We start from the raw sequence: 25886 nt of genomic DNA, 5'->3' as shown, positions 1-25886 counted from the left end.
ATCATTATATAAATACATCAAAATCAGCCACTAGTATAAAATATATATTAAAATGTAAATACACATTAAAAATAAATCGAATAATACATTTATATATAAATAATTAGTAACTAGTTTTGATGACTGATTTTGGTATGCAAATAATATTTTTGGATTCTAAATATCAAATATTTTACCATGTAAACGAAATACAATCCAAATAAAGAATTATCTTAAAACTACTTTTCAACAAAAAATTATCCAAGCATCAATTTCAATATCTAACAACAAAAATATCTTAAAAAATGTCAACTTGTAAAATTTATCCATGGCAGCAGAGTTTGCCATGTAATTACCATAGACATAATCCTAGCTTCCTATAGCTACATCTTATGGTTTCCTATAGCTATGCTACTCTGGATTTGAGGAAAAGAATGCCTGTAAATAAATTTATTTAGTTTGATTTGTGTATGCGACCTTCAACTTAGAACCTTTCCCTTTTTCACAGTAATTTAAAAATTTGCACCATCCTCAACAAAGTTTAATAAAAAACTCACAGCTGAGGTCTTACAATCAAGTTTGGTTTGGGAAACCCTCTTCATGATTCTTGAATAGAGCCTTTCGAGCTGTGGAATGCTGTAACCGTCGCTGCGCTCGACAAAAAGCTGCTTAATAGACTGCAATCTTGTTGAAAGTTCAGTATCTGATATCGTGGCGTCTTCAAGATTGCTACCATGAACACTTTCATTTGTACCCGTTCCATGCAAATTCCCATCAGTTGATTGGGTTTGACTCTTGGATGGTAAAGGGTCTTGTCCTGACTTATCTTTTGCTATTTAAACCCAATTTTGAAAACTTCAAATAATCAGTATTTGATTAAAGGAAAACAGTGAACAATCAATTGATAATTTGCAACCAAGCAACACGGAACCAGCGTATTTATACGCATGCATACAGAAGTGGTAACCAAATACTAAAAGGGAGTAAATGGAATCCAGAAGTTCTACAGATTCGTCACTGACGTAACATTCATGATTATCATGCCTCAGGTCAACTCATGAAAGCTAAAATACCATTAATATTAGGTACAATTCGAATGAGTTCCAGATATTATAATTTATTAATTTTACATTGGAACATAAATAACAAGCATACTGTAAATGAATCTATCCATACCTCCACGTGCAACATCAGAACTCTTCTTAGTATGCTTCAATGCTTCATAGCTCTGATCCACACTAACCTCTGGTTCGACATTACGAAGTCGAGCACTCAATCTAGTGGCAGTTCCCAGTTGTACAACGGGAGTAGCAGGGAATGTAGACCCCCTTAATTCATTAGACAAATGAACCGGGCCGCCCTGGGCAGCAATCTTGTCACAGTATGCAACTAATGCTGGATCCATCTGTGAGATCATCCCATGCACCTGACAAATGTAAAGAGGAGAAAAAAAGAAGCAAGGTGAGTGCACAACTGAACATTTATAGACACTGGTCATCAGCATAAAAGCTCCAGCTCAAAACTAATCATAAAAGGAAGTTCATTTATACCACATCACGGAGCTGACAAGCTCTACTCACAATCCGAGCACCGTTGTAATCCTCTCCATTGTAAGCCTGTGGGAAAAATAAAAAGGATCAAATTCAGATAATAAAGCACTCTCAATCATTTTCAACTGTCACATCACAAGAATGGACATTGGATAGGACCCAGCCAAGTTAAAGGCCACAGGATGCATACCTTTGCATTGGAAACAATAAGATCGATGTCCTGGAGGAATGCAGAACGTGTAATATACCAGCCATTATCAACACGCTGCAACATGGTTACCATGTCCATCGGGTTCTGGATAATTGAGTGATAGTTAGGAGCATCTTCGTCTGAGACTGGATAATGGAAGAGATTATATCGCTTGTCATATAATATCCTGCCACAGGAACAGAAGAGATGAAATCAGAGAGCCAGAGAGAGAAGCTTTATGTGTTCAATTAAAGATGACAATGTCCCAAGTGAAGCCAAGAAATCATGAATTTAGAACATATTAGTTGCACTTGTCTTACTTGCAATGCTTATTCGTCACATACTCACATCAGTTATATCAATTTAAAACAATTTATAGATATTTTTGTTGGTGTATTTTAGATAGCATTCAGAGCTTGGTTAATGAAACAAAACCCATTAAGGACTTTAGGATCATTCTGCAACAATGTCATTAGAAGTTTAAGACATCAATCAGACCAAGAACAGGCCAAAAGGTTAAGAAAAAAATGTTTTTGAGAATTGCATAGACCTAGTAACAAATCTGGCATACTGAAGCATCCACAAGTATGTTAACCTAAGAATCGTTTAGGAGTTATGTAATTTGTTTACTTAAAGGAATCACACAAGCTCTACATATCCATCCGGATAAATGTTTGGCAATAACATATTATGCAACCATCATTTCAAACGGCAGAAATCACACTAAATAGATCTCCCAAGCTGTTGACATACTTGTTACAAACATCTCTAAGGCACATGCGCAATCTGCGGAGTGCATGTTGCTCAGCTTCCACCTTTGCTTTAAGTTCGGATGCCTTTGGACCACTTGCTAGTTTAGGTGCCTTGGGAAGTTCAGAAAAGCATCCTGTGTCCAGGGGTTTCTTGTTCATTATCCCAGAAAAGACCGACAAAACAGCTTCCACTAAATCAGTAAAAAACAACATCCTATCTTCGGCTGATGGTATGTTCACTTGATAACTGTCACAAGGGTAAAAAGGCCATAAGCATACCAGAAATAAAATTCCAGGGAGGAGGAATATTACTAAAACAGCCAATGTGTTGATCAAAAGAAAAACACACCCACTTCAGAACTCAAATTGATGTTGGCTGTAAAATAGAGTTCACTTTTAACATACACTGAATCATGAGGGAAAACTGAAATAGGCACTTCTTTAACTTCAGCAAGCTGGACTGATGATGTTCCAAACAGTAATATAGGCAAGTCAGATGGCAATTCTTCTAGTAAGGTTAGGAGAACAGCCCGGAGCTGTTCATGTGCCTGAAAGATTATTGAATCAATCAATTCAGGCAGCACTAAAGCAGCTATACAATTAGAAAACCTGTCCAAATGAGATTAAATTTGGAAATGCAGATTCTGTTCCTTAAGCATACATAATTACAGAACTAGGATATATATACTCACAGTTTCCCACCACACATCAAACTGTGGTAAATAGAGAATTGACGGCGTTGTTCGTCTAGCTTCATTAAATATACGAATCAATGCCTCCTCTGGTGTTATTGCACTTGAATCTGATACAAGAACTGAAATACCTAATGAAAAAACAGGAAACTTTTCCAGTTCATGTAAAACTGCAGGCCCAAGATGATCCTGTTATAGTAAATAGTACGTATATTCAGTCTTTGACTACTGCAACAACAAACTTTTAATTAACATTAAAAGGTCACAGGATAATTACCAGCCCAGTACCTTCACTTCCACAAAGTAGAAGTCTAGGTCGATACACAAGTGGAATTGCGCGCCCAAAGGCATGCGTTGATAGTTTAATAAATTCTGATGCAACTGAAACTGGAAGGAAAATATCAGATACAATACCCATGGCTGCCTCTAGATGCCTGCGAAGACATGGTCGAACAACTAGAGACAATGGCCTAGAGTGCACAACTGCACCCCTATGAGCAGCAGGAGTAATTGTTGACATAGCTTCAGTAAAGTGATACTTTTCAACCTTGACTGAATCAACATCTATGAGAAATTGGTCATCACTAGTATAGACTTGTGGATATTTTTCACGAAATGCACAAATAGCAGCTTCAGTACAGAGGGTCTTTAGGTCGGCACCACAATATCCTACACAACTAGATGCAAGTTCCATTCTCAGTTCATCTGAAGGAGCATGTTTCCACTTGCGTGTGTGGATGTCTAATATTTCAGAACGTGCCTCACAACCAGGCAATGGAAACTTAAATTCCCGATCAAATCTACCAGGGCGCCGCAAGGCTCCATCAATGGCATCAATCCTGTTGGTTGCTCCAATCAGAACAACTTGTCCACGAGAATCAAGACCATCCATCAAAGCTAGCAAGGTGGAAACAATGGAATTATGAATCTGCTCTTGATTGCTAGACCTCACAGGTGCAAGTCCATCTATTTCATCAAAGAATATGATAGAAGGTTGATTCTTTTGAGCTTCCTCAAAAAGTAGTTTCAGTTGTCTTTCAGCCTCACCAACCCATTTGCTTAGCACATCTGCTCCTTTGCGCATGTAAAAGCTGACCTTCTGGCCAGCTTTTGAAGCAGCACAAGCCAGAGCTCTTGCAATCAAAGTTTTACCTGTGCCAGGGGGGCCACATAACAACACCCCCCTAGGTGGTGTGATATGATAACTTGCAAAGAATTCAGGATACAACAAGGGAAAGAAAATCATTTCCTTCAAAGCATCAATGTACTTAGAGAGCCCCCCTATATCATCAAAACTGGCACTATCAACGGCCTGCAAAGGTTGGATATCTGCCCCACCCTTAGAGCTTGGACCAGCAGTTTGAACCCCAGTTACTGAGGTGGAAAAAGCATCTCCTTCATGAACCCAACCTGAGGCAGCAACATTTAATCCCCAAGTTGTTATCCCATGCATGTCTAATCCTCCAAAAAGCCATGGTTGGCAAGGTCTGCTGTCCCCATGACCCCATGGAATAGCAGGATATTGGTTCAGCTCATCCACAATAAGGGAATCATCAGAATATGCAGGCCTTAACCAACAACGCTTCTGCACTCGTGATCCACCCTTCTTTACACCCTTGTTAACCTTAGTGCCCATGCCTTGATGTAGCACTCTTTGTGGAGATCTCGGTTGGATCTTACATTCTGCCATGGAGGACCTGCGGACATCTGGACGATTTCGAAGATCATAACGTCTTCTCCCAACCTGCTCTTCTTCACCGCCTTCATCATCACCATCTTCATTTCCTTCATCCTCAACATCTTCATCAATCTCATTCTCGCCATCAACATTTCCATTTTCTGTTTCATCTTTCCCAACCTTCTCTTCTGCAAGTTCCTGTTTATCATCTGATTCCGAAATCAATTGTTGCCTTACAGTAGCCCTTGTCAAATGGAGAGGTCTTAGACCTTCACGTCCAGGGGTCGATGTAGTCTTCAGAGCTCTTTTGCGCTTATAACACAGCATCTTGTGCTGATTGAAACTATTGTTCATCTGGTTTCTCTATGATTTATATGCAGGTCTCTGAAACAAAACCACAAATCTGCAGCTCCAATAACATTGAACCACAGCTTAGCACCCAGAATTTTACATTAGATAGAGTACAAAACCTCACCACTATGTCTTTGACCTTGGCCTCAGAACTATCAGCGTAATCTTCACAATTCACAGTCCTTCTCTCCCTTGTTGAACATCAAAGACTGGCAAAGCCAGACTGTGAATAAAGAAAAGATGGCACAGCGCCGGAATTTAAAATATCTTGTTTCATAATCGAGGAATGAATACAATTATTCGACCAACATTAAATGGCATGGCTATAATAAATGATTAAATGAAATAAGTATACAAGATTTCAAAATAATATATTCTTTCCGGTGTAAGCACATATTAATTTAGGTCTCTGCTGCCTTTCAATTATTACATCAATTCATCAAAGACAATCAGTTGCTTCCAGCGAAAACGTCATTCAAGGACAAAGATTCAATCAAAAGGGGAACTCAAAAGTTTTCATAAAATCACATCCACTGAATCAGATGTTGATGATTGTCCTGCATATATCAAACAACATTCACAGCTAAAGCAATAAAAGTAGGTGCAATATACACAAATAACTATTATATACAAACCATACTTTCAAGCAGACTACTTAGGCCTTCTTATACACAAGAATCAATGGCTTCATGTGTTGGTGATCGGAAAGAGCAGATGTACGCAGCCTTACTCTTGCATGCGGAGAGGTTGTTTCCAGAATTTTAAACCAAGAGTCTCCAAGTCGATGTAGAATATTTACGATTGCGCCGATACTCACCCTAACACAACAATACTATACAACAACTAAATAATATTATTCAATGCCAAGGTTTCCTTTAAAAAGAGTAAAATTAAACAATGAAGCCTAAAAAGGAAAGATATTTCTCTTTAGATGTAATTTGACCTATTAAAAAAAGTACAAGAAAGGAAAGAGGTATAAAGAAGGATACTACTTCGGCGCAGCATTTCCTAGCAATGCCACAACTCACAAATGAAAGAAAATATGTTATTTGTATTAAAACATCATAAGAAAGAAACTTGTGAGTTGACAAATCTAGCAGACTATTTTGGTTAATTCTATTAAGTACCACATTCCAAACAAAAGACCCCTCAATAGAGTTATGGGGAAGCTTTCAAATTCCCAAAACAAGAGGATAGAGAAAATTTGTTCAACCGGAGGGCTGCAAATGTTGAGCTGGGTCCTGGGTGAAGGATTCACAAAAATATATGTACATCAGAACCAAATGGACATAAGGATCAAATACAATGTCAGGGAAAGAAGAATAATTTTCAGTCCAAGAGTCCAAAATAATAAAGCAAGTTCAGCAGTTCTATCATTAGGGTTTCAAACAGCTAATGTAGTAAGCAATACACAGACCTAACAAAATATAACAATCAGATTTTGAATGTCACTGCAAAACAAAAAGACAGTAAAGAAACAGGAAAAGATCAGCAATAAATACACCTTAATTTATACTCTAATCATAAATGGCTTAACCTGCCAGGTATCTTTTACTTCATAACTTCACTTGGAGTCAAGAACCAAGTTTTGACAAATAATGATTTCCAATAGTCATTGCAATGATATAATTTACATAATTCAATAATTGACACAGAATAAAAATTTCATGTGGCACCCCCTTTTCATCAGAATGATTATGATACAGAATCTTGAAACTTATACGACAGTAAAGCCTTCCCAATAACATCGATGATTCTCGACCCTATTTAGATTGCGGATACATACGTTAGAATCCAAATCTTGCAGGTGCCGATTCCCAGGACACGAGATTTTGGTAATTTGCAAAGCTGTCGTCCTTCTCCTGTTCTTGCTTTTCTTGTTGCCCATAAGATTTGAGCTGCAATACAATCTTGGTCGTACACAAAGTTTAGTCCTTGACTTGATCCTATCGCTTGTTCGGACCATTCCCTTGTCTCGATCGTGTTGGATACATCAGAAGAACACTAACTCTAGTGGTTACAAATATCTGTGATCAGAATACATCTATCTCAGTAAGCTGCACCTGCAAATCCCTATTCAGCATGACGCATTCCTCTAACTGATTTACAAATTCTCGAGAGAGAGAGAGAGAGACCTATGCAGCATGAAAACAAATTACGACCCAAAAATAGAAAGAAATTTGTTTTTCTTTCTAATTTTACATTACAAAGCGTTTTCATGTATCAAAACACATTATTGGTGCTTCTAATGAAGGCGAGGAATCAAAGAGCAACGTAGAAAAAAAAACGGAAAAATTAAAATCAAACAGAGCAAAAAGAGGTTGCATGAGTACTATTCACATTGATCATAAAAGAAATATAATTTTTTATTAAAAAAAGAAAAAATAGGAAGTGCATGAGTGCAAAACAAGCGATAGCATCTCGCAGAATCAAAAGAAAAAAAGGAAGGAACCTGATCGATGCTGCATGAACAGAGAGAGAGAGAGAGAGAGAGAGAGAGAATTGAGTTGCCTCTGTTTCTGTTTCTAGGCCAAGCAGAGTACAGAAGATTAGAAGAATCCAAACCCAAATCACATTCAGAAATACGGGTCCCCTTTATTATATTTACCTTTTCGATTTTATTTTTTAGGAAAAGTATAAATAAAATGATTATTTCTTTTGCTTTGATTCGATTATTCTAATTTTAAAGTTTAGGAGGTAATTTGGAGTGGAATATTTTTTTACTTTATTGGGTCAATTTTAGAATTCATTGTTTACATTATTTACAAAAGTTTTTGTGTACCTAACAAAACCGTATTTTTTAATTCTGCAAAAATCAAGTATATTTTTTACTCTACTCTTATAGAACTAAAATAAAAACATGTGAAAATTTGAATTGATGTTAAATTCACTTATAGAAAATTCAAATCTTGTTTTAAATAATTCATTGGCAAAAAACAAACTCTTAAATATAGATCAGTGATCACTAATCACTAGAGAAGAGAAGGAAAACGATATTCTTCCGGTTTGACTAAAAATTCAGTTTTCTTACTCACCAAAGGCTTTATAATAGTAAAAGATAAATGGGAAATACACAAGCTTAACAGTAATAAAAGTGGCAACCTATAACCATAACCATTTTTATTCCTAAAAATCTCTTTAAATATTGACAATTATAATGAAATTTATCGACATAATTATACATTTGCTGGAAAGAAACACCCCCCTCCCCTCTCTCCCCACCCATCTCAACATAAAGATAAAAAAAGGCAATATATCTTTTAAATTTCCCACACTTTGGGCAAGAATGGTAAAAACCATCTCAATAATCAGCATTTAGTTTATCATCGATGCAAATAATGAAAAAATGGCTTCTATGTTTTGCAACATAGTTTGCATTAGCATCCCGCAGCTCTCAGGAATTTATCATAAGGGCTTGAAGGTGGTAGTCTCAGAGAATTTTGCTGCACTAGAACTTGATCCTGTGAAATAGATTGCTCCTGGCTCACTAACTTTAAATCATCTTGTAAAAGTTTCTGCACCTGCAGAATTGCACGGTACAAACATATAATTTCTCAGTAATTAACTTCATTAGTTTAAATCCTATCTAGAACCTAGATACTGTAGGAAAAAAAATCATTCCATAACTTTTGTTTACAGAAAAATCAACTCCTTTTTGTGAACACACTAACCTTAGTTGGTAGAGGGGGAACTTCTACTCCCCGTTCACTTGGAAGAACTATGGCCTTGACATCTGATCGATGCTTGAAACTCTGAAGAACAGACATCTTCTCTTGTTTCCCATTTACAAGTGCTTCGCACTGGTCCTTCATTTGGTCATAGGGTAAAGGATTTGAGGAAATGGAAAAACTGGCAACTTGCCGTGCGGTTTCGGTAACCTGTCCATGCAAAATAATCCACGTGTTTGAGAGAAGAAGAAGAAACACAGTCCCCAATCAACTATAGTGTGAATGTTTACCGATTCTAATAGTTGGTTAACACTTAGAACATCAGCAGTATTGGTTGAGAGTGATGTTCTGCGATCAGACTGACTTCCGCTTGGTTCAGGCCCAGACTCTTCACCAATCGAAAACTTTGAAGTCTCTATCTGGAAAACGACCCACCACAATATTAGGCACACAAGTTTTCAAAAGCCAATAAACAGAGAAGCAACTTTGGATCAATTATTAAATTTACCTCATCAAAATCAGGGAACTCAATCTGATCACGCGGGGAAAATTGCCCTGGTGTCTCCATAAACAGTGAAGGTCCTGAAGGATATGCCTCATCAACGGAAAATCCCTGTAGAATTTGTGTCTTTATGTTGGACAACTCATCCTGTTAAACAAAAATAAAAATCATATTTCAGCAAATGTGCTTATAAAACATCCTCAACAAGCCACTAGACTGCAACTTTAGCTTATCAACACATATTGTGAACATACCTTGCATAAGATGTGCATAAATGCATAATACCAATGGGTTAATTAGGCCTAAGTAACACTTATTACGAATGTGTTTGTAAAAACTAAAAGAAATTGATCAATTTTAAGATAATGTCAGCCCAAGCATATTACTCATATTACCTTGGACAATTTTGAGAATTTAATCATAAAGTATGATATCACAGTCTCTTTCAACTGCTCGTCATCCAATTCTATGGCTGAAAGTGAGTTTATAGCGGCAATTTCATCTTCTTGTGACCCATAAATGGTCTTTTCTGATTCTATACAAACAGCTTGCAGTCTGATATCATCAACCAATTTGAGAAAAGGATCTACCTGTTGATTTATGACTTAACTTGTTAACCTCATTATTTTCAAAAAATACAAATATATTGAAAGGAAGCTGAAGAACAAGGCCATAGAATGAGGATAAGTCAAGAGATTCGGAGAAGAAATTTACTGTAGCCTCTGTCAGGGATGATTTAACTTTCGGAATTAAATCAGGGAAATTGCCTGCCCTGGCAGAGAACATAAGCATGTATGAAGCCAAGGTAAAAAGGGACCTCCTGCGAGTTGGTTGCAAGCCTCCTTTAACAGACATGTAAGGAAGGAATCAGAATTTTCATCAGAGAAATTATTATTCTCAGGGTCAGTTAGGAATGAGAGTAAAAACAGTATAAAATTTTATGCAGGGGTTTATGGGTTAAATTACATGAAAATTTGATCCTTATAGTTTTGCCTCCTTTTTTCACTCTCATACCAAACTCACCCTCAATAGGACAATTCATCTAAAGGTAAACATTTGAAAACACTGAAATTGTGATTCCATTATTGCCTCTGTTCCAAAGGAAATAACATTTATCTCTTTTGTATAAAAATAAGTCATTCAATGATGACTCTGTTCCCAGCCTTGAATCCATGGAGACAGGAGTACTCTTATGTCATTCCTTCCTACAGATAAGAAAATCATCCGTACATCCAACTTACCTTCTTGGTCCAAAGAGATGCTTCGAAGGGAGAATGCTAATTGGAAACATCTAGCCAAAACCCTGTAATTGGATGCCTGACAAAGCAATTCATATCACCATTAAATTATAAAAATTAATTAAAATATGAAAACAGATTTGGATAAATAGATTTTAAAGCTAGCGGGATTAGTTAAAAGGCTATGAATAGCATTTTTTTTTTTTTCATTTCTGTAAAGATAAAGTTTGCTGTCAAAATTATTGCCACTGCCACTAAATGCAGGCTCCATTTTGACACCAACTTGAAATATTCTTTTTAAGTTGCTGAAATAGCTAATTGCATTTCATAATAAATTGGAACTTGGAGGCTTTTATGGTAACGAATGTATCTGCAAAATAAATTAAAAAAAAAAAAAGCAACCCAGCTACTAGAAAACATATAATTCAAAATTTAGACAATACATGAATGATGAACAAAATGGCAGTGTCATTGTTTTGTTGTTTTCACAGATCACAGATATTTAAAACCAATCATGACACTTGATATACATCAATCTCACCTTAGAACGAGTAAACAATAAAGAGATGCTAAAAGTGTGTGCCATTGCCTCAAAATTTGCAGGGCCATTTTCTACAGAGGTTGCCTGAACCCAGATCGAGGAAAGCAACAGACTCACTTGGTGACTGCTCAATCTAAGAGAACCTAAATCCTGAAAAGAATAACCCCATGGTTAGGAACAACCAAGGGTCTCCATTGTTGGACAAGAAAAAATAAATGACCAAACCAACTGATAGATGTATGTAATAAAATTGAATCCAAGAAGAATCAATAAAATTTAAATATGATCGACACGAACTCCATCATATCATACGCTCCCACTATGGCACTATTAAGATAATACAATTAATACTGATAAGTAGAAAATGTCATACCTCTTTTCCATCAGTTAGTGCATGAGTAAAGCTATAACCACGATATGGATGAACAGCATTTTTATCCCCAGTAACTCCTGCAACCGTGTTTCCTTCTAGCAGTTTCCCATTTAAGTGTTCTGCTTCAGAGAAACTATCATGCTGAATGCGGAAACTATTACTCTGTACCTTCATAGCCATCTTTGTTTTCTGGTCCAACCAAGGAGAAACCATTGATGGCATAAGCACCATAGAGAAGACACTATGTGCTCCAATTTGTGTTTCACGGTCCGGATGAGCCATGGCCACAAGCAATTGATGGAACAAGGCATCAGGGAAAGCCTGGAATAAGTCCAGAAAACACCCTATGTCTTCAGATAAACGAATAAAGCTGAATAGGTAGAAATGTTATTTCCAGTCTATGTAGGAATGCTTGCCTTCTTCTGATATGACACATTAGGGACAGAACTGATTAATTTTGCGGTTTGATAGACAGCAGAGATTGTTGTTCTGGCTATGAGGGTAGAAGTAGAAATATTCTCTAAAACCACAGCCATCAAATCAAGAATGGGTCCTACATCCCCAACCTGTTAAAAGGAGAAGCATTCTGATAAGACTGCTACAACAAAGTCAATTTCAATAATGTAATAATTATATTAACACTCGATTCTAACAATCCCCAAGACCATTTTAATGGTATAATAAGATGCAAGTCGAGGAGGAGCCAAGAACTTCTCCCCCCCCCCCCCCCTTTTTTTATCTTCTTAAAAAGAGGTTACTGGTAGCTTTTTAACGTTTACATTAACAAACAACAGAAAGGATCTGTACACGTCTAGAGTCCAAGAAACTTCACTCAATAAAACCATAGCCCTAGAATAATGCCAGGTGTCATATAACAAATATAAAAAGAAAAACAAAATTTCATACACACCTTGTTTGAAAGTTGTAATATACACCTTTCTATAGCAGACTGAAGTTCAATATTTAACTTATATGCATCACTCCCAACGCTCGAAGACTCAGCTGAACTTTGCAGGCATTTCCTTAAATGTTTAATGAGGTCAGATATTGCACCAATGATTGCAACTGAGGACTGCGGCTTCACATTTTGTGTGAGGTGAGTGGTGGTGTTAATTATATCAATTTGTAGGATAGGTTGCTTGGCAACATTCTTATGATCCAAGTGCTTGACCAAGATGGACAACAAAAGATGAGAGTTATCGCCTGATATTCAAAATGCAATAATTAATTACATGAAAAAAGAAAGTATCAAAATCAGAGAACATCATGTATAACTCGGCCTATGTTTACATAGCCGGTTCACGAGAAGGGTTGTGTTAGGTTTGCAACAGCCGATGTAAAACTTTGCCACATCCCTATGCATGACCACGACGCAATGACGTCTTTGGATCCATGTAGCCAACCCCATCTAGTGGGAAAATGCTTTGTTAAGTAAGTCGAGACAATATATAGCACTGAATGTTCCAAAGCTACCTGATTCTGCTAGAAGGGTTTGTAAATACGTCAAAACAGAAGATGCAACACCCTTTTGGGAAGACCAGTGATTTTCAATATCAAAATTATGAAAAAGTGGTTCAAGGACACGCCGCACAGTTGTAGCTTCCTTTGCCAATTTGGCCATATTATACAAGCAAAGCTTTGACCAATACGTAGGATCCTTAGTGGTGTCCCTGTAAAGTTGGTGAGGCTCTCAGGTGTCAAGAGTGTCAGCTTCATAATAAAGAGGGGACAAAAATAACAATAAGACATACAACTTAGACTCCATCTCAGTTCTTGTCAACGAGGAAGAATTCTTTGTAGAGATATCTGGTAAAGAATGTCCACCATCTGCTTCTTTAGGAAATCCTTGAGCCAACTGATTCTGAGATTGTAAATCAAGTTTCTCTACTGCAGCAACATTGGACGTAGATTGGAGATCCATGTAATTCTCCAAAACCACTGATATAATCTATCTCAGAATCCAAATAATGAACAAGAAATAAAAAAAGAAAAACAATGAGATTACCAAAAAAATAGTTTTGGTTCAAGTGCAAACTAACCACAAAATTCACCCAAGTTTCAGTGCAAAAGTTAGAGGATAAAAAAAAAAAACAGACACACTAAAATAATCCAACCCAGCTATATGCCACTGCTTGCATGAATCAACAATAATTGAAAAAATAGTGTAAAATAATACTCACTTTGTCAAGATCCATGGAAAGATGTGAGTGTTCACCCATGAACTGCACCTGGTCAAGAACAGAAAAAGCGGTGAGAACAGAAGGCATCAGTAGAAGGAAAGAATGACCTTTAAAGGAAACTAACAGAAGAATAGTGTGGTAGGAACAACTGAACAAGGAAGCCACTAGCTCATTTAAATGATTTAAAAGTACTATTCTTAAAAATTTTTGTGAACAAAGCTTCTAGCCTTCTTCAGCTCTAATTACTGGGTTTTACCAGTTTGTACTCTATCTCCTCCAGCACATACCCTTTTCACTATTTAAAAACTATAAAGCAGACAAATTGAAACTTCTAATGACCATGTTTTCAATTGTCTATGTATACCCACGGCACTCCTTTTTGTAGAGAAAATAGGACACGTAGATCCTTGTGTATATTCATCAATAAAGTAAAGTAAAACCCTTTCTTACATGAACACAGAAATGCATAAGCATATTCTGCAGGAGGTAACAAATGAACCAGACCAGAAGCATTACCATGCAGGATAGAGCTTGCAATCCAGCAGAGCGTAGACGCAGAGCTCGATCATCATCTCCCACTTCTTGAGCCATTTGGCATAGTTTTGGGATAAAACCTTCTAAGTTGAACATGTATGTACCATCTGTCTACTTTTAACTCAGAAGTGTCAGTACCTCTACACTAAAGCCATTCAAAGAATATGAATAAAAGAGTACTCTACATTTTCTACAAAGGCAACAGCATCAAGTAGCAAGACTCAGAAAGTTGGACTGATATAGATAGAAATAGAAGTTGAAATCAGTGAATATGCCTTAAAATGGCGGCAAAACTCTTGCATCATAACCTAACTGAATTCAATGCTAAGAAGTCAGAAAGGTTGCCAAATACCTGGCAATCTATAAACCCAACAAGAGTATTGCAGCCTAAGATCCGCAGTTCATCTGCCTGAGTTTGCTCTAGAAGAGTGCGAATGATCCCTAATAAACTATTAGCAAAAAGTGGCCTGCAAGGTTAAGAACCATAGTTTGAATATTATTAGTTAATAAAATGAAGTAGCACAGTAGAAAGTTAAATGAACCAAAACCGACACTACTCGACCCACTTCCTAATAGAAAAGAAAATAACATAAAAAAAAAGTGTTCTTTAACTCTTCTTGAAATCATAAAAAGTGTTCTTTAACTCTTCTTGAAATCATAATTTAGATAAGGGTTTATCATCATATTCTACACCCAGGAGTAAACTCCCCCCCCCCCCCCCGGCATTCTCTCTCTCGCTCTCTCTTCCGAAAAAGAAAAACTAACTAAATAAAAAGAACCCCTCATACCAATTAATCGACGGAACGTATGAATTAAAATTACATAAAAAACTTACGTCTGCTCCTTACACGATGATAACAATTTCTTATATATACACAAGACAACGTTCACTGAAGCCAAGTTTTCATTACGTAAATCCTTGTAAAATCTTTGCTCCAAGTTATCAGTAATCTGCCAAGGAAAATACAACAAAAAATTAGTAATGACAATTCAATATTAAAAATAATAACAAAAAAAATCAGAACCTAAATTGATTCATCAGTATTTGTTTATATATAAGATATGCCAAGACTGAAATTAGGTGAGACTGTGCACGTCACTAAATGCAATGAGTAACAACTCTTTCCTGAGTTTAAAATATTAAACGACAAATGTTTCTTTTACCGTGTTCTCATTCAAAATATTAATCTTCTATTTCCAACTGAAAGCGGTGATCACAATGTCCTCAACCACGTCATGATTTTATTGGTTACATGAAACAAATGGACTAAAAAAATAAAAGAAAGGCTTCGAAGAATAATACTAATACCTTGGGAATTCTCAACGGGTTCCTAGAAATATAATCACACAGCTTCCCAATTTTTCTATCATTCGGTTCAGGAACCTGCAAAATATAGGAGTGCATGAGAGAATAATTCTTTCTTATCTTCAAGTTCAGCCAGAGGAGGGGAGAGGCGAAAAGGTGAAAGCGGCGTCTGAAAGCATTTTAAATCCTTTGTCAACTATTATACTAGTAAGTTTAACATATAACACCCTCCAATGGCACTACCTCTCTTCATAAAACCAAAAATCTCATTACTTATAACATTCCCCAATAAGAGTTTGCTAAGAAAACTATGTGAAAAGTATACCTGTTATGGAGAATAAACACACCAACCCAGAATTGATACTTAGATAAGCATGTTTTAAACAATTCATACCACCATTCTCCCAGAAACTAAACCATCTCATGCATAGTGTCTACATAAGAATATATACATAGAAACATAAGCTGAAATGTTGACCTGATTCCGTGGGAAGATATCAGCAATCAACTTCTTGTAACGCTTGACCGGTTGTCTTGATCTTGGGCGTAGTGAAGGGCAAAAGACACAGAGGTTACCACAGACGGGTAAAACCCGTCTGGACATAACCCCCATCTTCCTAGGAATTCACAAACCCCCCTCTGAAAACAAAGCACATTCAAATAAACCTCAAACTTTGCCTCCACCAGTCATGTTCCACTACTCACAAGTCAAAATTCCACACAATTCAGCATAATTGTGTTCATCAACGGTTCCAAATTCAGCTCAATGTATAGCTCATAAAGAGTTTAACGAATTCCAAAACCCAAAAAACAAAAATGTTGCAGGATCAAGTTTTCAGAATCAAAACTAAACTACTATATCAACTTATCATCATTCTTCAAAGTGAGAAATAGGAACCTATCAATTCCAATTACCGAAATTCCAACTCCTTTGCAAAATCAACCTTCTCCGATCGCGATCCAAACCATATACTGAAACCAAAATTTCCACGAACGAAAAGAAAAAAATACAAATTACGCTCGGAAAAGAAAACTGAAAGAAGAATAAGCGCACAACAATGACAAAACCACGCTAATAACTAACTGCAGATGGAATCAAATCATAAAAAGAAAAATCCAGCGAATGAAAAAAACAGAACAAAATAGTAAAATCATTTAATTAAAAATAAAAATAAGAAAATAAAGGAAGGAACCTTAGAAAGATGGCAATGGGGGGTCAGAGTCAGAGGGTGCAACTCGCCCCCGCCTATTGACGTTAATACGACGGAATTGGAAATTGGAAATTCGGCGAAGAAATCTGTATCATATTGAATTAAATGGAAAATACTTCAAAAATATTTTGCTAATTAGGACAAAAAATAAATATTGAGAATTTGGTATATTAAATAAAATAAAAAATAAAATGCAGAGGGTGGAAGGTTTGTGCCTTATGGGGGAGTAGTTGACTGATGACCATGTCCCACGTGGGAAATTGGGCTGTCGTGGCAGTAACTGTCAAGGCCACGTGAGTTTCAGATCGTTTTTTCGTTTTTCTTTTCTTTACTTCTGATTTAGTTTTTATAAATGGTGAAACTGTTATCGGTGAATTTACTAAAAATGAATGTAGGATGGTCCAGTACAATTGGAAAAACAGTAACAGTGATGATAATAAGTAATAACTGAAGGATTAAGGAACAAATTAAAGCTGCAAGGTTGCAAAACGGTCCCGAAATTTATGATATCGTTTGGTGTTGGTGTTGCCTTTTGATTATTCCCAAAGGAAGAAAATGTCCCGCCACTCCCTTCCCTCCTTTTCTTTTTCATTGCTTTTATACATGGATCTCGCTAGAGAGACTATTTGTACAATGTGTATAATGGGCTATTGAGTTACAAAATGAACATCACTAAGGATCGAACTCTTAACCTTTCGGATCTAACACTCTAATACCATATCATGATACCACTCATTTCAAAAGTTTCAGCTAATAGAAAAAGGTAACACTAATGATTATCTCTCTAATGCTCTCTAAACCTCCATTGTACACATTGTATAAATATTTTATTGCCTCATACTTTCCCTTTATACATTTGCACGCCATATAATTGAATATGCTTTTCACCAAAAATAGAATTTTATCTTTTTGAATTAGCTTCACATGTGATTTACTCATTGGGTTTACCCTTAAAGCATTGTATGCATATATTATTGTTATATATTTGTATTTATGACTTCCAAAATAACGAGTGATTAGATCAAATTATTCATGAGGTTCATAGAGTAGCCTAATCTAACTTATCCAACCAGCACTTTTTGAGGAATCAACATCTTTTAAAGTGAAAAAATTAGTAAAATAATAAAGTGAAAAATTAATCATCTTTAAATTAAGATAGTGAAACATATATTTCATATAAGTTATAAAATCAATAATAATTAACTCTTTATTTTATCATTTTACCAACTTCTCCATTTTAGATGATCAAAATTTTTTGAGTGAATTAGGTTTTTTTTGTGACTTTATGTTGATTATACGATGCCTTGCCCCTCCTTGACTGAGTCTAGACCAGTTAGATCGTCTAAATTCGGATCCCTTAACTTGATAACTGACCTGATTTGAAAAGCAAGTCAATTCTTCCAACCAATTTAAAATGGAGTAACTTTTTGCATTGCGAGGATAATAACCTCCTATTATCATCTGAAATTATTTCTAAAAGATGGCTAAGTCCTACTCTATACTCTACAAATACTCACACTAGCTATTTTTTTCATTCAACTTATACATAACCTGTTAAAACTCTTACTAACTTGAGGATTGAGGATTGGAGTTTCTTGCAGGTACCATCAATACCACCATCCAAGCGAGAATGTGAAAGCACTTTGGATTGTGACATTTAGGCCCATTCTTACCTTATCGGTTTCAGAGAAACACCTCATACCAGTGATAGTACATTGTCTCATGACTGGTTTGTGTATGACCCATTGTCAATAGACAACTAGACATTGTTATATTACTTGGTAACCCTACCTGTTAATTGTCAACAAAATTGAATCACCAACCATTTAAAATAATAATAGTAATAGAAAAAAAACCTAGTTGAAAGGAGATACTGCGCCTCCATAAACACACTCATATAAAGACGAATATTTTACATGAAGATGATAATTAAAATATAGGTATATATGTATTATGTTAAGTAATTTAAACAAACATACCAAATGGTTTAATGATTTTTAATTATTATCTTCATATAAAATATAAATAATAATATTTTTTAGTACAATTTACAAAAAAAAAAAAAAAAAAAAAAAAAAACTTGATTGGATATCTGATATTTCAATGATATTATGAATAAATACTCAATTGGTGGTAAAAAATGTTAAGAGTCCAACACTTTTTATCAATATTAATTATTGAGTTAACAGTTAACACCTTATTTTTATATCATTAAAATTTAATATTTAAAATTTAGAATTAATTTAAAATTTAATTTTTAGTATTTAAAATTGACTAAATATTAACAAAAAATAATACATTTTATTAGTCATGTAATATTATTTGTGACAATTATTAGGTGTTGACCCTTTTTAAGAAATAATAATAGCGATTTGGTTATCAATACGAGTTGACGAAGTGATACCATAATGATAAGATTGATGGGTGATTGATAATGGACGAGTGATTACTAATCATCAAAAACACTTAGGTAGTTGTTTAGATATAATTAGATGGGAGTTAGGAGGTGGATATTGATTAATGATTTTATTAGAACATGGGTGACCGACAACAGAGGCAGTGGTTATGGTTCCCACGTGCAGAATCACAGATTAGTTAAGTTATTGGCAAATTAGGCCCGAATGCTCAATGATACACTGAACATGGAGGTAAATTGCATAAACTCCTTTATTAATAGAGTTTGAATTATAGAGAATAGTAACTGTAATGTGTATGTGTATTGAACTAACTCAGTGAAGCTCATTGTATAATGTATACATTTAGCTATATAAAGAAGAAGAAAGCAACTAACTAATCTGCCTACTGATTCTGTTATAACAGAATTAGGAAAAATACAGAATGCGTGTGACTTGAACTCTATGTAACTGCACTACACTTACCTGTATTATCCTCTACTGCCTGATTACTATTATTCTGTGTATATACTCTTGTGAAAGATTTAAGAAGATATAAGAACATGGCTAGCAAACCAATCGTAATCGCCACTGCTATGATTTAGCAGGGAGACTATACATGTAATCGAACTAATTTGTCATATTAGCATTGCAAATTAGTAATTAATAACACCCTTGCTTGGTAAAATTGTGAGAACCGTTTAAATTAAGTTACCATTGAAAATTGAAATGCAATGCTGTTTAAATACTCATCAACTCTTTTACAACTAAGCTATAATAAATAAATAGTCGCAAAAAAATATCGCCACTTGAACGGGCACAACTTTTATTCTCACTACACAAGGCATGTTTTCGGAATCAATTTGAAATGATAACAACAACAACAACAACTTGGACTCAGATTTTAATTCAATTCGAAGAAATATTGGGGAACAAGAAAAAAATATTAATTCCTCAATCATCACGCTCGAAAATTGAAACTCACCGGTCCACGCAGGAGGAAGGAGGAGGAGGAGGCACCTGGCTAAATTGGTCAACGCCGGAGACCTCGACGCCGGCGCGTTTGATTGAATCGAACAAGGGAGAAACCATGATCCGATAATGGACGGGGCGTGAGTACTCCTCACAGGGATCGATTTGGACGCCAGTGACGCCGATTTCTCGGAGGCGGAGCCCTAGCTTCTCGCCAACGCGGGAAGCCACCTTGCCGTCCCAGAAACGATGCGATCTCGGGTAGCGGTTGAGGTTCGCGCGGTAACGAGCCACGAATTCCTGCTCGGAAGAAGAAGCCATGGCTATGATGGAAGAGGTGGAGGTGTTTTTCACCTGCGCCGTGATGTTCCGGCACGACAGCACCAGCTGCAGCAGGTGGCGGTGGTTGTTACCGTACGTACTCGCCATCTCACACTCACGTATGGATCCTCCTATAATGCTATTTCCTTTATTATGTCTTAGCAATTTTTGGGTAACTTTATTGGCCCGGCCCAATTAAGCCCAATAACTATTGGTCAAATTGACTTGCCGTTTTAGTGAAAAGACAAGTTTGACCGTAAGGACCTGCAGTGCAGTGCACTGCATCGCACCGTAGCGTTGCTCCACCGGGGGTGTGTCCGTACAACAAAGTGAAAGGTGTTCTTGTCGGAGGAACGAACCCTCGTTTCGAATTTCAGCTAAAGAAAGAAGGGGGAATCCGAAAGCTTATAAACCCGACGCGATTCAACTTCTCGATTTTCATCATCGTGTGGGTGAATTAATTATTCACTTTGAATTTGTAATGCAATATGATATAACTAGATGAGGATTACATTGAGTTTACTTGCAATTTTTGTTGTTGCAGGGTTGATCATCACTGTTTTTGCTTAGGTTTTGGAATTTGAAGTGCAGATGCATAGTTCTTAAGCTTAACCATTCTCTTTCTTCTTCTTCTTCTTCTTCTTACTTCTTTCAAAAATTAAACTATTGCTCAAAAGTCTGAAGTTCAATCAATAATAATAATAGTATATCCTTAAATTTCGTTGCCACTGTATCCTGTTGCTTCATCTTCTCAATTATTTTATTGTCTAGGTTTTTGGAGCTTTGATTTTACCTGCTAGTGTGCTCTCGCTTTGGGGAAGTCATGCTACTTGGTTCAGCATTATTGTGATCTTAGTTGGTACTACAATGATACTTTATCTCATTTTTATGCATTGTTTCCTTTTTCAGCCAATAATGTTGGACTCCTATGATGGTTGATATCCCTGTCCAGCCTATGTATTACTCACTGGAAATGGAAGAATTATTTTACTTTTTTTTTGTTGGATGAACTTTAGTTATCAATACTTGTTGGTATATGTTCCAAACAAGAAGAACAAGAATATAAAATAATGAAGAGAAGAATGAGAAAATTTATTGCCACATGTTTGAGTTGTTTATAATTACTGCTTTTATCAATGTATCAGATTTTCCTCATGTGTTCTGAACTGTGAAGGATAACTCAATCATTTCTACCACTGGAGGGTGATGGATCACCAATCTGGCCAGGGATTTGATTCAGATGATAGTGACCTTGATATACAAGTAGAAATTAGCAGAAGACTTGGTAAAGTGGAAGATGGATTTCCAAAAGACATGGAACTTTGTGCAGGTGAAGAGGAGAAGTTTATTGAACAATCTGTAGCAGATATTTCAGCAGATGGAGAAGCTTTAGAACCATTCATAGGCATGGAGTTCAATTCAAGAGAAGAGGCCAGAGAACTATACATTGCCTACGGTAGGCGGATAGGATTTACAGTACGAATACACCATAACCGTCGTTCACGAGTAAATAACCAGGTTATTGGTCAAGATTTTGTCTGCTCAAAAGAAGGCTTTCGTGCAAAAAAGTATGTGCACAGAAAAGACAGAGTGCTTCCTCCTCCACCAGCCACCCGAGAAGGCTGTCAGGCCATGATAAGGTTGGCTTTGCGGGATGGAGGGAAGTGGGTTGTCACAAAATTTGTTAAGGAGCATACTCATAAGCTAATGAGTCCTAGTAAAGTTCCATGGCGAGGATCTGGGAAGCACTTGGTGAGTGAGGTATGCATGTCTCTCGGTAGATATCTGTGTTCCTGCCTTGTAGGAAACAAGTCACAGTCTCATGCCTGCTTTGTTTTACTACCTCAAACTTTTATTGATGGATTCAATGTATCTGTCACAGGATGAGAAAGATAAGAGGATCCGTGAACTATCGCTTGAGTTGTACAACGAAAGGCAAAAATACAAACGACGTTGCGCTGCATATGAAGAACAGTTAAATAATATCCTGAACTATTTGGAAAAGCACACAGAACACATGTCTGAAAAAGTTGCAGATATAGTCCGAAGTATAAGAGAGATTGAGGAGGAAAAAGCAGATTCAGATATCTGATAATTTGTGTCATTTATAGCATGTTCGACAATACTCATACACGCAGGTTGAGCTTGTAAGCCTATTTGCCATTTGAAGGTTTCTAACATAATGCTGTTAACATTTAGATTCTAGACAGTATTTAGCTTGGGGTTGTGTAACATTCAATTTGAACTTCAAGCAGCATATTAGAACAGTAGCCACTTGTTTCAATTATCTTGTTATTTTTATTCTTCCGTTTTTTTTTTTCTTTTCTGTTTTTACTGTATTCTCCAACCTAACAAGTCTGCCGTAGATCTGAACTCTATTGAAAGGTTGGTCACTGGCCAATAGGTTGCTGCATTCATATGGCAGGATTCGAAAACTAAGACAATAACAAGTAAGCTAACTACTCGACTATGGTTTAATTATCTTGTTATTATTCATGCTGAAAAGCTTTAGAACTGAGAACAGTAGCCCATAAAACTCAGAACAGTCACATGGGACTCTAGTCTCTGGGCAGACCCAGGAATTTCAATATTCATAACAAAACATGGTCCACATTTCAAATTGTTGCTAATATTCCATTGTTATTTTTGGTTGTTGAATTAGGTAATGTAACCAATTAACCCCGCATCAATCTCTTTTTCTTTCACATATGCGGGGCACTTATATAAATAATTAAGAAAAGCAAAAAAATAAATGGAACAGGGTAGGAATATGAGCAAATTCAACTGAAATCACCAAACAAGAGTATTACAAGTTAAAACAGAATCAGGCCTTCTGCCCCTAAAAATGAAAGAAAGAAAACACACTGTCACAATAGCAGTAGCCCACCGTTCCCTTTCCCTCCTTAGAAAAAAAGAAAGTAAGAAATCATTAGTATGTCCATCAATGTGGCCATGTCAAGTTCTAAGTGCTAACCACCCAACATTCTGGGATTGGCAAAAAAAGAACAAAAAAGAAGAAGCACCAACAACAACAACAACATAACAACAACAACAAGAAGCTTCAACAAGTTCATGTTGGTGGTGGTGGTGATGATCTGCATCCTCCTATGATAATCCACGAACACTTAACTTATTTACAACGTGGGAATCATAGCATACATTAACCTTAAACCGATCAAAAACCGCCACCCCTTTTTTGTTTCTTCCTTTTTTATGACTCTCACATATCTGTATACGTGCAATAATGTTGATGAAAGATGATTAACTGAGAGCACTGAATCCACCACCCTTCATCATTTGCTTGAATTCTCCATAGTTAACCATGCCATCACCATCAGCGTCCACCTTCATTATCATCTTCTTGCAATCTTCATCGGTTCTACCTTGCTTGAGCCCCAAGGAAGACAAGACCGCCCTCAACTCCTCCACGCTGATGAACCCATCTCCATTCTGGTCAAACACGTTGAAAGCTTCCTTCATGTCTTCCTCCTCATCACCACGTTCCACCATTATAGACTCGTACAGCTCCCCAAACTCTTCAACATCCACAAATCCATCCCCATTGGCATCAATCTTGTCGATCATCTGAGCTAGTTCCTTGTCCGGAATGAAGATCCCGAGATTCTCCAGGGAGACTGTCAACTCGCTCCTGGAGATTCTCCCGTCTCCATTCCGGTCGAACATCTGGAAGACTCGCCTGAGCTCATTTGGGTCCATTATTCTTGTCTTGGTGATGATAATGGCCCTGCTGGCCCTTCTTGGTGATGAAGAGGAGGAAGAAGAAGAAGAAGAAGTGTTGTTTGTTTGGTGGGGGAACCAAGAGAAGGGAAAGAAGGGTCTTAGCTTCTTTGGAATGAGAGAAATAAGGAATGAATTTAGAATGTTGTATAGAAGCAAAATAGCTGGCATTATATATCTCTGGTTCTTATTGCTTTGTTTTTCGTTCTGTTTTGCTATGCTGTGAAGGAAACTAAATAAGGAAAAAAAGTTTGAAAGGTTAAGAAAAAAGGTTTCAAGTCAAGTAATAAGTAGCTAGATACTCTCTTGTATGGTTTTTACTATGTTTTCTTTTTCTTTTTGTTGGTTTGGTTTGGTTTCATTGCAGTGCGGTTGGTGAAGCTTTTAAGCTGTGTGAGTTTGAACTTTGAAGGCATCGTACTGCTTTAACTTTAAACGCGTATTTGGATGGTTAATTATTAATTAATAATCAATTATCATTATTATTGCTATATATATGTTAGGACTTGGTTGTTCAAAGACGCGTTCATGTTAAATAATTGATTGATCTATCTTGCGTTATGCTTTTAATTAACATTTTCGTCTCAATTGGACCATTCCTTATCCTTATTATATATATTGTTTAACTAACCAATGATCTAATCCAACACTCGAATAATAATGTAATATGGTTATGGTAGACACTATTAGTTTATACAATTAATTAAGTCCATAGTGTCTGGCGTAGTGTGGTTGATTTTAGTTTCACGAAGGGTTTACTTATATATTTCTTATGATTAATTATTAATATCATTTTTTATATATTTCTTATAAAATTTATATCATTTTTTATAAAGACTTTTTTAATTAATAACTTTATTATGTGCTTTAAAAGCACATGTTAAATAAGATAAAAATTTAGATGTAATTAATTTTATATAAAATTGATAACTAAAAATTAATAACAATTTAATTAAATCTATTAATTTATTTAATATTTTTTATCTATTAATTTTACCTAAAATTAACTGCAACTGAATTTTCACGGTAAATTAAACACATTAAATAAAAGAAAGGGAGTGAGGGCGTTGATGACGGATCTGAAATAAGAGAGAGACGTTGGAGAATGGAGCCCGCCAAAAAGTAAAAGCCGGCAACGACATTATAGTATAGATTAATAATGTTTTAATTGTTTGATGTGTTCATGCTACTCACTCTTCCTTTCACTGTCATTCTGATAAACGGTTGGATTTCATCAACGGCCGTTTTCTTAATTGCTTTGCTTGCCTTCTTCCACGTGGCATCACTCTTATGTTGTTTGTCTCTTCAATCACAATAACTTCTTCCCACTCTTATATATGTTGTCTCTTCTAATATCTCATCGGAAAAACTTTGTTAACTATTATTAATTGATTTAGTGTAACATTTTTTTAAATATATTTAGATATAATGTGTTAAATTTAGGCTTATACAATATAAATAACAAAAATATTATATACACACTAAAAATCAATTATCAAATTAGTTACTTCTATACATATTATTAAAAAGAAGATATGATAATAAACTTGTGTATGTATAAGAAAAAAAAAAAAGACATTAGCCTAAAGTATCCTTAGGAACTTATTAAAAATACTATAGCACTTTCAGCTGGTGTAAGTTGAAATTATATTAAAAAATGAATAGGAGAGAGTATATATGATTCGTGAACATCATAATCTAGCTAATTTCCAATAAC

General features: G+C 35.9%; 5 protein-coding genes across 16 annotated transcripts; 1 reads left to right on the top strand and 4 right to left on the bottom strand.

Annotated features, from left to right (window-relative positions):
• Positions 1–235: 235 nt before the first annotated feature.
• Positions 236–7766, bottom strand: LOC107613549 (ATPase family AAA domain-containing protein At1g05910). Of its 2 annotated transcripts, none has more exons than XM_016315599.3 (9): positions 7645–7766; positions 3441–7327; positions 3164–3352; positions 2877–3019; positions 2473–2718; positions 1720–1906; positions 1530–1595; positions 1156–1405; positions 236–811 (listed from the first exon to the last, which is right to left on the bottom strand). In XM_016315599.3, the coding sequence occupies exons 2-9, from the start codon at positions 5193–5195 to the stop codon at positions 492–494; spliced, it is 3156 nt and encodes a 1051-aa protein (XP_016171085.1). In that variant the 5' UTR covers positions 5196–7327; positions 7645–7766; the 3' UTR covers positions 236–491. The 2 variants fall into 2 exon arrangements, with proteins under 2 accessions (XP_016171085.1, XP_088353693.1); XM_088497567.1 differs by lacking the exon at positions 7645–7766 and having other exon boundaries at positions 3441–5244; positions 5317–5439.
• A 517-nt stretch (positions 7767–8283) lies between these two features.
• Positions 8284–16947, bottom strand: LOC107613019 (protein SEMI-ROLLED LEAF 2). 2 transcript variants are annotated; one of them, XM_016314838.3, is made up of 21 exons: positions 16728–16947; positions 16450–16506; positions 16013–16173; positions 15538–15612; positions 15064–15179; positions 14581–14695; positions 14211–14339; positions 13695–13742; positions 13266–13462; positions 12988–13184; positions 12425–12717; positions 11931–12080; positions 11515–11835; positions 11142–11291; positions 10604–10679; positions 10077–10204; positions 9758–9952; positions 9369–9509; positions 9151–9279; positions 8864–9070; positions 8284–8713 (listed from the first exon to the last, which is right to left on the bottom strand). In XM_016314838.3, exons 3-21 carry the CDS (start codon positions 16145–16147, stop codon positions 8570–8572), a joined length of 2946 nt encoding a protein of 981 aa, XP_016170324.1. In that variant the 5' UTR covers positions 16148–16173; positions 16450–16506; positions 16728–16947; the 3' UTR covers positions 8284–8569. The 2 variants fall into 2 exon arrangements, with proteins under 2 accessions (XP_016170324.1, XP_016170325.1); XM_016314839.3 differs by having other exon boundaries at positions 16433–16506; positions 16728–16887.
• Positions 16948–18143: 1196 nt separating this feature from the next.
• On the bottom strand, positions 18144–20539 carry LOC107613561 (Ribosomal L18p/L5e family protein). Its single transcript, XM_016315626.2, has 2 exons — positions 20124–20539; positions 18144–18536 (listed from the first exon to the last, which is right to left on the bottom strand). The coding sequence occupies exons 1-2, from the start codon at positions 20537–20539 to the stop codon at positions 18533–18535; spliced, it is 420 nt and encodes a 139-aa protein (XP_016171112.1). The 3' UTR covers positions 18144–18532.
• Positions 20414–22715, top strand: LOC107613559 (protein FAR1-RELATED SEQUENCE 3). Of its 10 annotated transcripts, none has more exons than XM_016315621.3 (5): positions 20414–20550; positions 20669–20879; positions 21203–21290; positions 21577–22192; positions 22314–22715. In XM_016315621.3, exons 4-5 carry the CDS (start codon positions 21638–21640, stop codon positions 22521–22523), a joined length of 765 nt encoding a protein of 254 aa, XP_016171107.1. In that variant the 5' UTR covers positions 20414–20550; positions 20669–20879; positions 21203–21290; positions 21577–21637; the 3' UTR covers positions 22524–22715. The 10 variants fall into 10 exon arrangements, with proteins under 10 accessions (XP_016171107.1, XP_088353686.1, XP_020964200.1 ...); XM_088497560.1 differs by having other exon boundaries at positions 20976–21290; positions 21606–22192; XM_021108541.2 differs by having other exon boundaries at positions 20976–21290.
• A 487-nt stretch (positions 22716–23202) lies between these two features.
• On the bottom strand, positions 23203–24554 carry LOC107613944 (calmodulin-like protein 3). The gene has a single exon (XM_016316144.3). The coding sequence runs from the start codon at positions 24338–24340 to the stop codon at positions 23693–23695; it is 648 nt and encodes a 215-aa protein (XP_016171630.1). The 5' UTR covers positions 24341–24554; the 3' UTR covers positions 23203–23692.
• Between the last annotated feature and the right edge of the window lie 1332 nt (positions 24555–25886).

This window comes from Arachis ipaensis, chromosome B8, assembly GCF_059453495.1.
Source record: "Arachis ipaensis isolate K30076 ecotype BB chromosome B8, ASM5945349v1, whole genome shotgun sequence".
Classification (NCBI taxonomy): domain Eukaryota; kingdom Viridiplantae; phylum Streptophyta; class Magnoliopsida; order Fabales; family Fabaceae; genus Arachis; species Arachis ipaensis.
The sequence above is the reverse complement of the archived record's forward strand: the minus strand, read 5'-3'. Positions and strand labels throughout refer to the sequence as shown.

Bases quoted from the DNA above. Each gene is read 5' to 3' on its own strand.
- LOC107613549 (XM_016315599.3), bottom strand. From the start codon at position 5,195: ATGAACAATAGTTTCAATCAGCACAAGATGCTGTGTTATAAGCGCAAA. The intron at 3,020-3,163 runs GTGAGTATATAT...ATAATCTTTCAG, and splicing joins TTGATGTGTGGTGGGAAACT to GCACATGAACAGCTCCGGGC. The intron at 2,719-2,876 runs GTATGTTAAAAG...CCCTTGTGACAG, and splicing joins GTTTTCCCTCATGATTCAGT to TTATCAAGTGAACATACCAT.
- LOC107613019 (XM_016314838.3), bottom strand. From the start codon at position 16,147: ATGGGGGTTATGTCCAGACGGGTTTTACCCGTCTGTGGTAACCTCTGT. The intron at 13,743-14,210 runs GTAATGCTTCTG...GTTCTTGACCAG, and splicing joins TGCAAGCTCTATCCTGCATG to GTGCAGTTCATGGGTGAACA. The intron at 9,280-9,368 runs GTAAATTTAATA...GTCGTTTTCCAG, and splicing joins AGTTCCCTGATTTTGATGAG to ATAGAGACTTCAAAGTTTTC.
- LOC107613561 (XM_016315626.2), bottom strand. From the start codon at position 20,539: ATGGCGAGTACGTACGGTAACAACCACCGCCACCTGCTGCAGCTGGTG.
- LOC107613559 (XM_016315621.3), top strand. From the start codon at position 21,638: ATGGATCACCAATCTGGCCAGGGATTTGATTCAGATGATAGTGACCTT. The intron at 22,193-22,313 runs GTATGCATGTCT...TATCTGTCACAG, and splicing joins GGAAGCACTTGGTGAGTGAG to GATGAGAAAGATAAGAGGAT.
- LOC107613944 (XM_016316144.3), bottom strand. From the start codon at position 24,340: ATGCCAGCTATTTTGCTTCTATACAACATTCTAAATTCATTCCTTATT.